Source organism: Candoia aspera, chromosome 4 (genome assembly GCF_035149785.1).
Source record: "Candoia aspera isolate rCanAsp1 chromosome 4, rCanAsp1.hap2, whole genome shotgun sequence".
NCBI lineage: Eukaryota > Metazoa > Chordata > Lepidosauria > Squamata > Boidae > Candoia > Candoia aspera.
Genome location: NC_086156.1, coordinates 74946457 through 74964141, shown reverse-complemented (window position 1 = coordinate 74964141; position 17685 = coordinate 74946457). Strand labels below are relative to the sequence as shown.

General features: G+C 41.1%; 1 protein-coding gene across 2 annotated transcripts in view; it reads right to left on the bottom strand.

Annotated features, from left to right (window-relative positions):
• ACLY (ATP citrate lyase) overlaps nucleotides 1-17685 on the bottom strand; it is a 60396-nt gene that overhangs the window by 21459 nt on the left and 21252 nt on the right. The window contains exons 4-16 of one of the 2 annotated variants that reach the window (XM_063300587.1): nucleotides 17087-17149; nucleotides 16009-16199; nucleotides 14504-14583; nucleotides 12898-13032; nucleotides 10355-10469; nucleotides 9442-9578; nucleotides 8765-8826; nucleotides 6960-7077; nucleotides 6060-6214; nucleotides 5464-5554; nucleotides 4246-4275; nucleotides 2088-2229; nucleotides 404-572 (exon numbers count right to left, since the gene is read on the bottom strand). In XM_063300587.1, coding sequence (XP_063156657.1) covers nucleotides 404-572; nucleotides 2088-2229; nucleotides 4246-4275; nucleotides 5464-5554; nucleotides 6060-6214; nucleotides 6960-7077; nucleotides 8765-8826; nucleotides 9442-9578; nucleotides 10355-10469; nucleotides 12898-13032; nucleotides 14504-14583; nucleotides 16009-16199; nucleotides 17087-17149 — 1488 coding nt within the window. The remainder of the gene's footprint in view (nucleotides 1-403; nucleotides 573-2087; nucleotides 2230-4245; nucleotides 4276-5463; nucleotides 5555-6059; nucleotides 6215-6959; nucleotides 7078-8764; nucleotides 8827-9441; nucleotides 9579-10354; nucleotides 10470-12897; nucleotides 13033-14503; nucleotides 14584-16008; nucleotides 16200-17086; nucleotides 17150-17685) is intronic. The other variant, XM_063300588.1, reaches the window with a different exon arrangement.

Genomic DNA, 17685 nt, shown 5'->3' with positions numbered 1-17685 from the left:
TAGCATTTCGTAAAGCAATCAAAGTGCTTCACACACAGTATTTCAGTAATCCTTCCAATTATTATGTACGATAGGCTAAATATTATAGTCATATCTCAGTCTGGATCAGCTTACTTAAAGCTGTAAATCTAAAGTATGTGCTTTACTAATCTATTGACTGATGAAGCATGAAGGAAACAGGAGGCTTCAGGTAAATATGTTATAGAGGTTCTGTCCAACCAATGAAGACCTCAGGGACCAAAAGGTTGCCCACCCATGGTTTAATCTAGGGATGGGCAACCCAACACACTGCCCCATCACCTGAGCAAAGATCATCCCTGACATAGTAAGGAGAGTTTGTAACTGATTTTCACAAATGACTCATGAGGACTGCTTTGATAGAAATCCTTGCCCATCCACATACCTGAGGGTAGTTCATCGTCTCTATAGTGCTGTCATATGCTGAGCGGAGAGAGGCAAAGTTGATCAGCACATCCACTTCTGGGTGTTTCTTCATGGCATCTGCCATATTCTTGAACACAGGAATGAGTATCTCCTTGTGACCCCAGTAAAACTTCTGTTTGTGGTCACCACTATACAAAATAATAATGATAATAATAATTTGCCAATATTAATTTCTTGGCTATGGAGAGACACACACAATGCCCCATCTCTCAGTACAGATATGGGGCTACGCTTACTGCAGTACATTTACCTAAATCAACAGCTGCCTCTTTTGGTGCAGCAACAGGTGGATGGAAACTTCTCCTCAGTCCTCCCTTAAGCCTAGTCTTCACTGAAAACAGTCTACCTCCCAGAGTTGTTACCTAAATTAGGCAATAATCATTTCATTTCAGTATTCATTTTGGATACTGATTGGGTATTATACAATTCTGGTGACTAATAATGGAGGCAATCAGACAGCTTAAATAAATGTTTATGGCCCAACTAGAGAGATGCCAGATATTTTATATAATTGTTTTGCAAATCTTTTTGGTTTACAGGTGGAGTTGATCATTGATGCTGGGGATTCTAATTGACCCTTGGAACCAGTAATGGATCAGAGTAATTAAAAAAAATGCCTTGAGAATTGGAACATTTTCTATATAAACATGCAGGAATTTAATTAGTTGCTATATGGAAATTTAAACTAGATTAAATTTATGGTTAATCTAGTTGAAAAGAGTTATGTTGGTTCAATCACAATCATGATCACACTCCTGTAATAATATTGGCTTTTGGGAAGAAAATTCTATTTAAATTACTGCACTGGAGAAAGCTTTTATAGAAGCTAAATGAATTAACCAATCTTAAGATTTTTTAAAATTGCATAATTAAATTTGGATAATATACAAGAAATCCCCCAAACAGAGAATTGGAGTATCCTTTATTACAACATTTTAAGGTTTTAAGGAATCCCAGGTATGTTTGTTATAATGTAAAAGCTAAGTTAATCCGACAATAAAGTTGTTTTTATGTTTATTGGACTCCCCAAAGAATATTTTTAAAAGTTGCTATGGTGAACTGAGTTCTTGGAAGAAAATTACAGTTTATAGATACTGTGTTATTAAATTATATCTCCCAAATTTGGAATTTCTCCGTTATGAGGAGCTTTAGATGTATTATGCTTGGACTGTTTCCAAAAGGGTAATTATGTCTAGACAGGTGGACATCAGACTTGAACAGGAGCTTAAGTGAATTTGTCAACTCTCAGCATCTGAATTGGTTCTCAGTGATGGAAAGAATGGACAATACAATTCTGTGTGGTCAAGATTGAGATGTAGTAATTTGCATAAAGATGTAACTACTACTCTTGTATCACAGATAATATTTTAATTTTTTTCTTGTTTTTATTTTCATGTCATTCTCTTGTATGTACCTTCTGATAGTTTGCATAATCTAATTTTTATATACAGTATATAAATAATGTAGTATTGAACTATCAATGTAGTCATTGAACTGCTTTTGAAAGTTTTGTATTATTTTTTTCTTTTATTCTTATCTGTAGCTTTTAAGAAAATTAGTAACATTATTATTTAAAAAAGAATGGAATTTGGTACAAGCAAAAGGGAGCAGGGTAGCCTGCAAGGAGGATATGATGAACCTACGTGAATGGATAAACCATGGCAGCCACTGAAGGCTCATCCCTTGAGCAGACATAATCAAAATCCAGCATGCCTTGCACAGCCCGAGTCTGCATTCCCCACACAATTGCCTTGGTATGACGACTGAACAAGGTTGTAGCTTTGCCTGCAAACAGAAAAAGAGAAGATGACTCCACTCAGTTGGAAACTAACAAATTGAGGACATATGATGGTAATGCATGGCCAGCAATAAGACTGATCACTGGTCAGTCACCTCTCTCTGCGTTAAAGGGAAGGAGCCAGCACATCAGCCATTCATACGAAGCAAAGCACTGGAGATGAAGCAGCCACATCAGCTTTTTGTTGGGTAGTTTTCATCTACCAACCCATAGATAAATTGACCATTCTTAGCACTGTAACAGGATTTAGATAGTGAGAGAAATTGGGATGAATGGGTGGGGGGAGGCAGTTGTTCATGCAAACAAGGGCATATCCTCCTTAAAGATAACCTGATCAGGCTGGAAGTGCCATCTAACCTATACCATAATAGATGGTGTGAATCACTTCCCAAAGTTAGTGATCCCCAAACTCTTAAGTACTACACCAGTTTTGTCATCAAAAAATTAAGCTTCAAAAATATTCTATGAACCAAAACACCCGTCCAAGGAGTAATAAATGAGCAGTGCTAATGTTTCTAGTGTGCAATGTGCAAGTGGACTAATCAAGCAAATGCCTGAGATAGTGGCATAAGGAAATTGTTCACCTTTGAAGGATGCTCCCCTACCAAACCGCAGCTGAATGCACCCTCACCAGCACCACCTGCTCAGCATCACAAAAAGCACTTAAACAACACACACAAACACACAGAGCACCACAAGACTTTTAGAACTCCACAATCCACTACAAATATTCAAGTAGGGTGAAACTGAAATGGTTCTTTGATTATTTCATAGATAAAATAGTAGCAGCTCTTTCCATCCCAATAGCCTCCAGGCAGTTAGTTTTTAATTTCCATTATCCCAGACAATTCTCATATGATGGCCTGAGCTTAACTGGATAAGGCTGAAGAAAAAGGAATGGATTTCCTTAATTGCTGTATCTGGTTATATGCTTGGTACAGCCCTCACCAGTGCCTGCTGGCTGGGAAGAATCCTCTTCTACTGCCCAGGGCTTCTACACACGAAGTGCCAACAGCTTGACAGACTGGGAATGAATTAAGCATACAAACCACTTCATTGCTTCATAGAGCTGGTCTAGGGCTTGCTACTGTGAATCCCAAAGAGGGAGGAGGAGAGCTCTGTATTCACACTGTGTATGTTTTTCATTATGAAAGCTGTGGTATTCTTTTTGCGATGGACCAGCTTGGCCTACCTGTCCTGAGACAGCCTTCCAGATATGTGGACTTCAACTCTGAGTACTCTCCAGCCAGTAACCCCATTGCTGAGAATTCTGGGAGTTGGTCCACACAACTAGAGAATGCCTAGGTTAGGGTAGACTACCTTATGTGCTGGATCACAGCCAACTTCGTTTGTCTATACTATTTATAGGCTGCCCAACTCCCAATGAGTTTGGGTGGCTTACAATTAAAAAGTAAAAAGAAAGACAAAAGGCAAAAAAAAAAAAAAAAAAGATTGGGACCGGGGGTTATTCTCCCAGTCATGGGAGAATGGGAGTGAAGAGGGATGTAGCTTAAGGTATCTGAGGTCGAAAGGCAGGACAGAAGTAATAATTCTACGGTTTCTTACTTTTCTTTCTTCTTTCTTTTTTTATTTTCTATCTCCTTTTTTTCTTTCATTTTTTTTCTTTCATTTTCTATACTTCTATGGTATGGAAAAAATTATTTATGTATGTATTTATTTATTTTCTATCCCACCTTTATTATTTCAGCAAGATTTAGTGGTAATTAGCGCTAAAAAGTTACTTCAGGCCCTTCACTAAATTTAAAAATAGAAATGGGAAATGAGGGAGAGGGAGGAAAAAGGTGCCTTAAAAAGCCTTATTCCTAGGGAAAAAAGAGGATAGAGATCAACCAGGGGCACTGCAGAGTTTTGCAAGGAGAATATAAACAGCAGAAATAATACAAGCTAACCAAAAACCCAAACACACAGGAAACCCATTAAAAAGAACTGCAGAAGCAGCTGGTAGCAAGGCTGGACACGCTAAGGTAGTGGAGGGGTCCTACCTTGAACAGGTCTCGGAGATGGGGATGTATCTGTTAAAGAGAGAATCAGTTTTGCAAGAAATCCAACAATCCGTCCTGGGCTTTGGCTCACATTATGCTTGGGGAGAGCTTGAACAGCTCTATTCTGGACTTAGCACAGTGCTTTTCAAACAATGCTTTTCCCAATCCTAGAGCTTTTTGGACTCTCACTGGAGGAAGGGGAAGGGAAATGTTCCTCAAAGAAAAGATGGATCATGCAGAATAATGGCTCAAAGGGAGAAGCTTGTTTCATTACGACCTTTTTTCAAAAAAAATATCAATGGCTCTTATTTTATAATAGTACCTCCCAGGGTCACTGGGGGAGATCCCACAGGAAGATTAAGAGAGACCCATTCCTTCCAAGAGCACAGGACTGGCACCAAGAAACTACTATGTTAGCCATGGAAATGGCAAATCCTGCCTCAGTCTACATATCCTGACACATGCAATAGCAGGTGACATGACTGCAGCTATGTACAAAGCTTATGCATACTGGTATGCTAGGTTTCCAGCAAGTGGTGAGGCATGGAAATATAGAAAACACTCACACCCACCCCAAACTCATTGTTTTCAAAAACAAAGTCTTAAATCTCACTCTGTAGTTAGCCTGCCATGCAAACCAAGAGCATGCCAAAAAAAAAACCCACCCCAAATTATTTGCAAAATGCAAGGAACTCATGGCAGACAGGCAGAATTCCTTGATAGACAAAATATTCCTTGAAAATAGTACATTTTTGTCTTCCCAAGGAAATGTAAAATCTAGGATGCTCTGGGGATTCTTCCACAAAAGAAAAGTTAATGGAGAGCAACAGAACTTACAGGTGCAAGGATTTTTGTAGCATCACAAATCCTCCAAAGCACTTTCCCAATTGTCAATTATTAATTTACCTTTCCTTTGTTTTTACAGCCTCCACTTTTCATTTGACATATGAGATATTACCATTTTCTTTTCGGAAATTGCTGATACTTCTATATGTTAGGTTGTTCCCTATGCTAAGCTCAACATAATCGATCCAGCCTCCCCTTTGTATCTCATGTTACCTCACCTGAAATCCACATGAAAGGCTTGAGGAGCGCCAAAGAGAACAGTTAGAACTGAAGCCAAAAATGTTCTGGGAATAAACTCAAAAGGAACGTACATATAGAAATGGTAAGGTAGCCCTGCAACAGCTCCCAAACAGAAAAAGGCCAAGGGCTTACCAGAAGGTACTGTCTGCTTGGCCTTCTTAGCTGGAGCCAATTCATCTGATCTGCCTTCAGAAAATGATGCGGTTCTGCTTGGGGCTGGGGTCTGAAGAGGGGTAGGAAAAAAAACAGGGTTAGCAGAGATGGATGCTGTAAGGGTGGGTTGGCTGGTATTCTACAAAGCAGGTAATGGTTCAGGAGAGCAATTTAAAAGGTTCAGGAAAAAGTACCATATCCCTCTCTTGCTCACATCCTTTTCATATGCAAAAAATACACCCAGACATATTGCTATACGAAAAGTTATAATTTACAACTACTATATTGTATGGAAGTTAAGCAATTTTGCACATTTTTCATATCCTATTTGATCTACTGTGCTTCTGCAAACAATGGGAATGCAAAAGCTCACGGTGTAGAGCATCAACATTCCTGAAGGTCAAAGGATGTCCTCCCATTTTTTAAAACAAAACTCTAGTTTCCTAGAATCCCAGCCCAGATTGAGGTAACCAGTCTGTGCCCGGATTCAGACTGCAAGCCGGAGGGCAGGCCTCTTCACATCAACATGTTCTCACAGAGGACAAAGAAGGTACTGAATTGCGGAACAGACTTACTGAGGAGCTGCCACTGGCATTAAGGAGGAAGTTTGCAGTGTGGGCAGCAGTAGGAGGCTGGTTTGGAATGGGCCGGTGCCCCAGTGCCATACCAACAATGGCAGTCATATGAGTCTCCGTACCAAAGACGTGGATGGGAATGCCAGTAGTTTTTCCTAAATGCAAAGAGAACAGAAGTGGATCAGCCTATTGCAAGGCTTATCCTAGAAAGTCAGTGAGGAAAATGTACAAATCTACAAAATCACCAGTAAATTCTGCTGGGAAATGAAGCTCCAAGGATGGTGGTGGCAATTTAAATAGAATAGCAATTAAAAACTTCAGCAACCCAGATGGCAACAGTGGAAGTGCCCTCTAAGCCTTCTTGCAGTATATAGCCCACCTGCTTAGTGAAATATATTCAGTGCTCACACAGTGCTTAAAAAACTGAACACTGCCCAAGACTCCTTGGGTGACTTGATCAGAGCTCTCTCCCTGTAGTCTGCCTCATCAACGTGGCTGAAATTCAGATTCAAATCCAGGCTCATGCAAAACCCTCAGTTCATTGAAGCAGGAATAAAAGGGAGCCAACCAGTTAATGCCCCAGCAGCAACTGATTTTTAAACAAATAGTCATATTTTGAACTGAGCAAATGCTGGAGGAGCTGCTAGCTTAATCACACAGGAACCAACAGGGATAACATTATTATCACACTTTCCACCCCAGTCTGAAGCAGATTTCGCAGTGCTTAGAAGAGCACTCCTTGCCAGTCATCTGGGAAAGAAAGTTAAAAGAGCTGTTATTCCTCATTTTGGCTCACATGTGAGAAAGAGGCATTAATACTTGGGAAGCTATTATCTCAGCCATCCTGGAGGGGAGTGAGGGGCTCCTATAAATTCAAATAATCACCAGGCATTTCCTTACCTACTTCCCCCATGACACGCAAGCCTTCCTGGTAGTTGGGGCCTCCTCTCCTCACGAAAATCCTCACCTCATGCTCCTTGAGAGGGCCCTGATAATCTTTAATGGCCCTAACAATGCCCTGTAAAAAGATTTTTTTTTTAAAAATCATACATACAGACACTCACCATCTCTAAACATCAAGAGATGCTGGCTTCTACTTTGCTTTCTTCAGACAAACATAAAATCAGTTTAATCACCATGCTTCTCCTATGTCAACTTCCCCCCCACTCTTAAAGAATTTTGAGAATCATATGGTAGCTCTGTCCTGATAGGAGTGCTTACAAAAACAACTCAGCGATTTCACAGAGCAACAATTGATAGGAAACCATGGCAGTAGCTGTTGTCTGGGACTGAAGGAACCAGAGAACCACACTGGAAAAGTTAGTTTCCAAACAAACCATTTTCATAGTTCCCCAACTACATATTTTAATTGATAATGCAAGAAGCTGAAGTAGATCAGTTCTATGAGGATCTTCAGCACCTACTGGACAATACACCTAAAAAAGACGTTATTTTCATCACAGGAGACTGGAATGCTAAGGTGGGCAGTCAAATGACACCTGGAATTACAGGTAAGCATGGCCTGGGAGAACAAAACGAAGTAGGACATAGGCTGATAGAATTTTGCCAAGACAACTCACTCTGCATAACAAACACTCTCTTCCAACAACCTAAGAGATGGCTTTATATGTGGACTTCACCAGATGGACAACACCGAAATCAGATTGACTACATCCTTTGCAGCCAAAGGTGGTGGACATCTATACAGTCGGTAAAAACAAGACCTGGAGCTGACTGTAGTTCAGATCACGAACTTCTTATTGCACAATTTAGGATCAGACTAAAGAGATTAGGGAAGACCCACAGGTCAGCTAGATATGAGCTCACTAATATTCCTAATGAATATGCAGTGGAGGTGAAGAATAGATTTAAGGGACTGGATTTAGTAGATAAGGTCCCGGAAGAACCATGGACAGAAGTTCACAACATTGTTCAGGAGGCACACTTGTGTCTAAAAACCAGATAGTAGATGCAAATTCAAGCCTCTCATCTTTACTGTGCTTTTAACGTTAGCTGGTCATTTTTCAACATGGGTTAAATAGGGGCTCCTGAAGTCTTATCAAACAAAGCCAGAATCAAATGCAAGAATGCTGTGAATAAGGGAACAAGGCCTTCTTAAGAACAGGGTTTGTCAAAGCCTGAATTAAATGAATTTGCATAAAGCTAAATCTGAACCAGGAAGTCATGCTTTGAGCAGTTTTTTTTTTTTTTAATCTGTTCAATTGTGTCCGATTCTCAGAGACTGCCTGGACAAGTCCCTGCAGTTTTCTTGGCAAGGTTTTTCAGAAGTGGTTTGCCATTGCCTCCTTCCTAGGGCTGAGAGAGAGGGACTTGCCCAAGGTCACCCAGCTGGCTTTGTGCCTAAGGCAGCACTAGTACTAATGGTATATCATATATATAGCCTTGAGGCAGGAAGAAAAAAAGACCCAATTGAGGTTGGCCAATGCACAGTAACCTGCGATTATAGGAAAAAAACATAAATCAGCCTCTACCTTTTTATGTTCCTACATCAGTTTACATAAATGCCAGCTGTCTGGGGCAAAATGTAGGTTCCTATAATAATGCCACAGGGACTGCTTCTTAAGAGCTGCTTCAAACTACTTCATGCCACTCCAAGCATGAGCACCTCCAAAGGGGAGTGCTTCTTCCCATACCACACACCCAAATGTCCATTAACAGGCTCTATGTCAGCATCTTTTTTTTACCTTAAAAGTGGCAGCTACATTGGTAAAATTAGCAATGCTTCCTCCAATGATCAGGATTTTGCCTTGCAAAGAGAAGTAAAAAAGGAAAAGTTAAAAAAAAGGATTGGCAAGAATATACAGAATACATATCAGAATATACAACTAGACTTAGAGCCATTTAGAAGCAGGCAATTGCGCCCGGAAATTCAGTAATGGCTCATTTTAAGCAACTATCTATATCTGTTGTCTTTCCCAAATCAGTTCTAAATGCATGAAGACATTTGAGGGAGAAATGGATTTTCTCAGGCTTTGCATACCACCAAATCATACAATATCAACAGAACATGGCAGAGGAGAGCAGCCTTCATGCCCCATTCCACTGATTTCTTTCTAGCACATGTCTTCCATTTCTACATCTGTGCTAGCCTCCCTTCCCCTTTTCTTCGCCCATGTTTTTACTTCCCCACTGACTCTCATTATATCCACCCTGCTACCAGCCCCTTTAAACTATTTCTTGGACCTCCCATGGTTGCCCTGCACTTGTTCATCCATGTCACTTCAGAGCACCAGAAACCAGGGTGGGGCTTGGAAGAATGGTGGCTCCTGCATTCACCCTAATAGCAGAGCAGAGCTCCTGCCAAAGGATGTGCAGAATTACAGGAGCAAAGAGTGCCTGCATTTTCCAACTTGTCCTTTACCTTCTGAGTGTTTTTCCCGTGTCATGAGGGAGAGGATGGTCTTGGCATAATCATAGGTCTGCTGCTCACTGGGAGCTCCAGAGTATTCACCGTAGTTGGCCAGTTCATTCACCCCACCAAGGTCACAAATGGTGTCACTAAATGGAATGCACAGGGGGTATTAAAAGGCATAATCTTCATAAGCCCTCATGAAAACTGAAGCAAGTATTAAGCTACCTGCAGAAACAAGAGCATCAGCTAACCCAAGCAATTCTTAAGAGTTAGAATACAGCAATTACAATACAGTACCAAAGTTTTGTTAACATTTACGCAGCCAATCTTTCTAACAGATCTAGGCATTGTTTCTCCTAGCCAGCATGCCCATTGGGGAAAACTGTGGTAGAAAGTTTTTGAGAAGACTCTGTGTGCATCTTGGCTAGAAACAAGCTTTTAAAAGCAATACAAAGAGAGCAGAGATTATCAGGAGGCTATCTGGACCAAATGTCCAGATACAAATGTCCTGACTCTCCCCCCCCACCCCCACTGCAGTTAAAGGCTATTAGCAAGGCATACATTTATGCAAATTCCAGCCCCACCTACAATTTCTTAGGTAGCAAAAATGCCTAAATGTTTAAAACAATATGCTACAGAGCAAGTTGTGGCTCACATTCCCAAGTTCTGATCTCAGCATTTCTTCCTGACAATGATTAACAGGATGGAGTGACTGATCAAAGAAAAGCAAATGGTGACCCCCAAAAATTCCAGCTGCTGGAGTTCAGGAAGTACTGTGTATTTAACAATGTATAACCCTGCCAAACTTTTGACACACAAAAGGGTAGCAAACGTCTTCCTGCTGCAGCTGCTGGACTGGATCACAATCTGCACCAGACCATGTGGCAGCCAGCCCACTCCCACCAAATCTTGAGGCTGGTACCTGTATACCACAGAGGCACCACCTCCAGCTACCATGGTCCAGATTCTGCCACTGGGGTTCAAGATGGTCAACTTTAAGCTGGCTCCACTCTTGGCATCAAGGTCAGCAATATAGGCTTCCTGCAGACATATCATTCGAATCAAAATCTTCAAGGAGCAGGGTTACATTTACGGTTTTTCTTGTAGCACTAAACAAGAGTTCCCTCTACCCCAAAATCATCTTAGTAAGGATAAAAGGTAAAGGTAAAGGTTTCCCTTGACGTAAAGTCCAGTCGTGTCCGACTCTAGGGGGCGGTGCTCATCTCCGTTTCAAAGCCTTGGAGCCGGCGTTGTCCATAGGACACTTCCGGGTCATGTGGCCAGCATGACTCACGGAACACCGTTACCTTCCCGCCGAAGCGGTACCAATTAATCTACTCACATTTGCATGTTTTCGAACTGCTTGGTGTGCAGGAGCTGGGACGAGCAACGGGAGCTCACCCCGCCGCGCGGTTTATTTTCAACTTCCTAATACCAATTCAATTGCTAAGATTGTGTAGGAAAAGCCAAATCTGATGAAATCTAGTGGTACAATAGCAGATTTTTGTGTGTGTGCAAAAATAAGAGTCAAAATAAATGCACTAAGTCTCAGCAAAGCCAGGAGGCTCCATTTTGCTCACGTAAACTCCCTGCCCACAAAAAGAGGTCTGAAAGGTTGTCACTGGACACCCTTGCAACCCTCAGCCAATCTATTTTTTAAAAAAAGTTTGGCCCCAAAAGGTTGGCCATTCCTGTGGTAAACCACCACAAGGGAGCAACCATTACGATGCTGAGCGCTGTGCCTGGTACTGAGTGGAGGGCTACAGATATATGCAAATGCTCAGCCCACTCCAGCCTCACGATCCTGTGCTAGGTTAAAGGCAGTGGGGGTTTAGTCGCTTGCAAGGAAACAAACAGGAAGCACTGGTTTGACTGTCTATGTGATAAACTATCCTGCACAGCTTGCACCACATTTAAGACGGCCTATGCAGAGCAACTTTAGTGAACCCCTCCAGCACCATTCCATTAACGTATGCACCAGAAGTGGGACTGGCACTTTTCTTCAAAGCAGTAGGCCAGCATATATAGCTCTGTCTGTCCATCCCTGCCCACTTACATATATGAACAAAACAGAGAAACAGACGTTAGAACTCACTGAGGCCCACAGTTCTAACTTTTGCCCCATCGTGGTAGATGCTAAAACTAGCTCTGCCACTGTGATGATGTTATATAGGAGGAAGCTTTGGAAACCTACGAAATAAAGGGATTTCAAAACCAGACTGAAGCTTCTAATACAGACATATGGAAAAAGTAGAGGAAGGGAACCAGATTACTTGTGGTCCAAATACTGTTACAGCCCTCCTCCCCAAATAGTGGGCAAAAGTCAGAAATACTGTCTAAAGACCCTGATGGTTGTTGTGGATATAAAAGCACAGTAAATGGAGGGGCCGACAGACAGATTTATGCCCACAGAGCAATAAAGAAAAGAAATGGATTAAGTAAGTTTTCAGTTAAACAACTAAATAAATAAAATGATGAATTTTCATTTGGACATATGTTGAAAGCTGTCCCAGGAAAATGTGGTTTTGAATGGCAGCATGTACATTTGAATACTGTAATAAAATAAATGTCCCAGATGGTATTATCAGAATGTTGATTTCAGCTCCTCCAGAGTGTAGGGGCCATTTTCATTAAAATTCTTAAACAGTGCAGAGTCTGAGACTTCATCAGTGCCTGGCAAGAAGATGATTCAATGAGGCCAGAGTTAAAACTCACTCATCCATTAAAAGGTTGAACCGGAGGCCCTTGAGCTGTTATACACAGGCTGGGAAGAAGGAAGAAAAAGATCTAAATGGATTTCTTGAGTAAACTACAATGTGCATCATTAAAGTGCTTTACAGAAAAGAAGAGAGAAAAAATGTTACATTTGCTAGTAACATTCTGCCAGGTTTGTCTGACACACAGATTTGGGGTGAACAAAAACAAGCCATTCTAAACGATGTTCACATTTTCCAAGCAGAACCAGGTTGCCTAATGAGTTATTTGTATCCAAGTTCTGCCAGACAAAAATAATCCATGTCCAGCGCAGCACAGGTAGTCACCAGCATGTTTGTTAGCCTACCTGAGGAGCCATGAGAAGCATTTGAGAGGCCTTTTCCATAGTGTGATTCTGACACTACCATTCAGTTGAGTTCTGGATTATTTTAATGGGGTTAAAGGATGTCAGCCAAGGAAGGCCAAGATAACTTTTTTTAAAATGTTTGTATTCAGATAGGCTTCTCCCACTCCAAATTTCTGTAATGGAGTATATTTGGCTTCTCGTCACTCCTCTACATTTTATCTTTACAACAACTGTATGCAGTAGGTTAGTCTGAGAAGACAGTGCCTGGCCCAAGATGAAGCGTGAGCTTCATAGTTGAGTGATGATTCGAAACTGTTCTCTCCAGTCTACTTCATGCATTTCTTTGTACTCAAACAGTTCAGAGAGTCTAATTCTTCAGCCCCATAGAAGAGGACCCCTTTTACTTGCCTCTGGATAAGCCTCCCTTCCAAAGGGAGGAGGGAATTCCACATCACCCCATTTCACTTTGCAGACGTAGTCAGCTGTTGCATCAATTTTTGCAGCCAGGTCTAGTACGTAAACACCATTTGCAGTTACAACTGCACAGGGAGAAGAAGAAACAAAAAGCGGGTTAGAGTGAATCTTTCCCTAGCCGCTGCTGAAGGACCTGTCAGCCTTACCAGGTAGACCAGACAGGAACCACAATCAGATAAACTAATTCTACTTTATTGTAAAGGTACATTAACAGAATCTTACAGGTCGGAGAGTACAATTCTCCCACTGTCATCTTTACAGCCTGAGAATTTAAGGAGGGTCCCTTCTGAGCCTCTTGCTCCACCCACTGTGCAGCTGGGGGCTATGCTCTCTCTTATCTGACCATTCCCTAGATGGCATCTCTTCACCCCATCTCTCAAGGTAATTCCCACATACTATTACAGGACCTCATTTCAGGCTACTGCCTAGATGAGATATAGAACTCAAATTCATTGGACTTTTACTGATTAAGCGTTTGGGTGAATTAGACCCATGAGGCATACATGACATCATGAAGCTGCCTTCCTCAACCTGGCCCACCTCTAGGTGTATTGAAAACAATTCCTAACACGTCTAGAGAATTCCAGTTTGACAATGCTGGCAAAGCACTATTCCTCAAACAACTGGAGTACATTTACAAATTAAAATTAAAGCAGATTTTCCTTGCCACCTAAGGCAAAATGTCAGCCCACACAACACTGAATGGAAAGAGCAGGGATCCTTGTGGACATGGTTGGATCCATATTGTTAAGGGAACTAAACAGGTTCATATTTTCCAAAATAATATATGCATCAGATTGTAGATTTTTTGTATTTCTCCAAGTTTTATGGCAGGGTTCTCAGACCAACAGTTACATCAAAATATTAATTTTAACAGAAATGCATGAAAAAGTAATTCAAATGTTTGTTTGTTTTTAGCTATGAACACAGTACATTTATGAACTTGTCAGAAATAGACTGAAACAACTACCTCTAATAAAGAAACACTATCAAAAGTATACACATGCGTACTGGCCAATACTTCCTTTGAGTGCCTATACAAGATTCACAAGGTTTTTTTTCTTAATTATTGCACAAGTAAGTTTCTCACAATGCAGTAATGTGTCTTGGCACACAGCACTGGAATTACCGGCATAGCATCTGCTAACTAATCTGATTTATGTGTTCACACTATCACATCTAGTTGGCCTAGAATTGATTCAATAAAACCAGACATTTGTGGAAGGTTGTTTGGCATTGTTGCTGAAGACTGATTCTAGCACCTGCAAAAGCTTGACCATCATAATTAATCTCTGAAGTTGATCTGCATGAGGAACCTCAAAGATTGATGGGTATTTTTACACTTTCTGTTCGTGAAACAACACAATATAAATTACTCTGACAACAAGACTATGTGGGAGTGTATTTATGATTTTATAGCTGAGGCCTCACTTCCATCTGCATTTGCTATTCCAGCAAACTTTAACAAATCATCAGAAACTGAAAAATATAGAATTAAATGTACTCATCCTCTACTCCCATAAAATAACAAATTACCTAGTGGATTGATTTCCAGATATGTAAAATATAAATCTTCATAAAGGTTGAAGAGGCCAGAGATGAAGCTTGCCAAGATGCTACAGAAAGATATGCAAGATATAAAAGTAAAAAGTCACACACATCAAACCCTTTGCCATTTATCTCGATTCAGTCCACCTTATTGCCTTTGGCCCAGCTGATGGCTCAGATGGCTAACTTGGATGAGTCAGCCAGTGTCCCTGATTGTCCCTGAAGTCCTTTTAGTTTCCGTTTTAAATAGGATGAAAAACGAAGACATTGCAAATCCACACACACACACACACACAGAAATCAAAACATAATATAAATGGGGAACCTTATTCACCATCTTCTGCAAATATGAAGGCTTGCAAAGTACTTTAACAATTTACGCAAAATGGAGGAGCACTGTCAGGTTTAGCAATTGTGGTATCACTTCCTCAATTAGCTGCCAACAACTGGCACCTAGGCAAACCATGCCATGCAACTGGCAACCCAACAAAATGTATTTGCATGTTTGCATTTGATTTTTTTTTCTTCAAAAGTAGGCACTCAGCTTGGGCCCATCTCTATTTTGACCCTACAGAGATAGACAGGCAGCTCTGAAAGAACAGATTTATGCTTCCATTCAGGGGGATTTGTGTGTGTGTGTGTGTGTTGGTGTGTCAGTGTGTGCACCATAGTGAAAGAGGCACACCAACATGCTTCTCCCAGCCTTTATGAGGAGAAAATGAGGCAAGGATGTTAAACACAGTTACCTAAACTGCTAGGTACACTTTCAAGCACTGGGACTCGATGAGATATGGTCCTCTCTTGGGAAAGACTCAGACAGCCTTACCGTGAGATGTAAGAGGCTCGACAGGTGGTTGCTGGATGGCTGGTAACTATATATGCTGGCTTTGCTATCAAGTCCAGCAAAAAATGATAGAATCTGGGCACAGTCTACTCTGTCTTCGAGTACTGTATATCTCTTTATTAAATCCTGTCTTTCCTCTTGGGAGCATACATGGGTCATTCTTTTTTTATCCTCATTACCCTCTGAGATAGGTTGAACTGAGAGATACTGACTGGCCCAATATAACTTGGGCAGCTGCATGGTTGAACGGGGACTTGATCCAGTCCCAGTCCAACGTTCCAACTACACTGACTTGGAAGTCCTATCCTTTAGCTTCAGCTATAAGGATCTTGACACAGCATGGATATTAAAAGAAGAAAACGGCTTAGAAACGTACTCTTTCATAGTAAGGATATAAAGCACTCTTTCATACAGCACTCTCTCTCTAGCCAATATCAAGGGTATCCCCGTTTATCACACAAAAAGAGCAGAAAAAAGACCTTTTGGCTCAGAAGAACATTTAATGCATGAGACTAAAAAAACCCTGGGCAATACCTACAATTCTGGATTCCTGAACAGTGTTTGGTCTGGTCAGCATAACTGCTGCCATAAATCGTTCCCCTGCAAACATCCACATTCCCTATGATAGAAAGCAATAGCTCAGAATTACTCTTTCTTGTCCAGTGGGGCATGCACCAAGAGATGTTTCTTGATATCAGATTCACTCAGCTTGGAGTCCACGTGTACCAGCAGCTTCTGGGCTTTGGCATCAACATCACCTACATCCATACCACCCTGGTGGTGAAATAGCACATAGTCTCCCTCACGGGCTGCGTAAATACACACATAGAACTCCTCTGCCTGTGAATAAGATACAATGAATTGGTAAGATCTTACTGCCGCATTGACTAGTACAGATTGTGTTAGATGAATAGACAATCAACCTTTTCTGATATCTTCTTTTACCTCTGGTATCTTCACCAAGTTCAGCCTTCTTGATTCCACTACCTTCTGGATGTAGTTTAGTTACATAACAACATCACTGAGGCAAAATTAAACTAATTCAAAGAGAGGGGAAAACTTATACTGTACAGGAAGTATTTCCCTTGCAGAGTTAAATTACCATGCAGTAAACCGGACTGCTTCAGTACCAGTGTCAACCATTGCAAGACTGAGGAAGTGCAACTTGTTCTCCTCTTTTCTACAGACTTTTAGTGCTACGGTCATCTTAGTTCTATTTCATCCTCACCATATGCAGCATCACACTCTGACTTCCAGGGTGCCTGTTAGCATTTAAGAATATTGGTCAACTGGAAGGAGCTTCAGAACTGGAAGGCAGGCTCCATCAGTTGTAGAAATCCCACCAGCACACAGAAGACTCTGATGCCAGTTGGCATATTAGCAACAAATATTTCTAAGCAAGTATCAGGGAGGTTATGGGGAGGGAGTTCTTTCTCTGTCCTTAACACAACAAGGCAATCTTCTTGATCCTAGTGCCCTTTGCATGCACCGCACTGAAACATTAATAATCTCTACTGGCCATATTGGCTGGGGAATGTATTCCAATGCTTCTGAAAGACTCTGAAAGGTTGAGAAAGACTGAGCTAATCTTCCACCTCTTACACTAGGCAGGGGCTCCTCCATGAAAAAGAGATGCCCACTATTAAAACCCAAGCTAATGGGATTTGTACACATACAATTCTGTTCCATGAGAACTCTGCAAACAGAGCTTTGCAAACAAAACTGACCTGTTTATGTGGAACAAAAGGCTCTATCAAGAAGTTCTTTAGGATGCCCTTAGCTTTTGCAATCTGTGGAAAAGAAGAACAGATGTAAACATACTCTGAATTAGCACCCCCTCAAGGGACTATAGCAGGGATCTCTACAATTGCTGGGCCCTTCTGGACATTTTGAAAAAGTACAAGAAACCACAGACACACAAGGTTACTCTTCTCCCCTCACCTCCACACACAAATGATAGAAAGCATGTTCCTATGTTTTGATTCGCTGTGAACTCTAAACCACATTCATTAGAACTCAACACGATTATTTTTAATTTGCACAATTGTAACATAGTTTTCATTTGATGGTAATTTGGAGGAAAACCCAATAGCTATGCCTGCAGACTGAACAATAAAAACCACTGATCCAGTATTTGCCAATGAAGAATGGATCCTCATGATTTTTACACCAGGTGCCATCCAAACCAACACCAAATCACAGAACACAATGACAGAGATACAGATGTCCTAAGATACAGCAGTGATTTTGATGGAAGGTAGAGTCCTTGTCATAAATGTGAGGAAAGTAAGTATCAATGCCTTGGATCCATGTTTTTGTGTGCAAC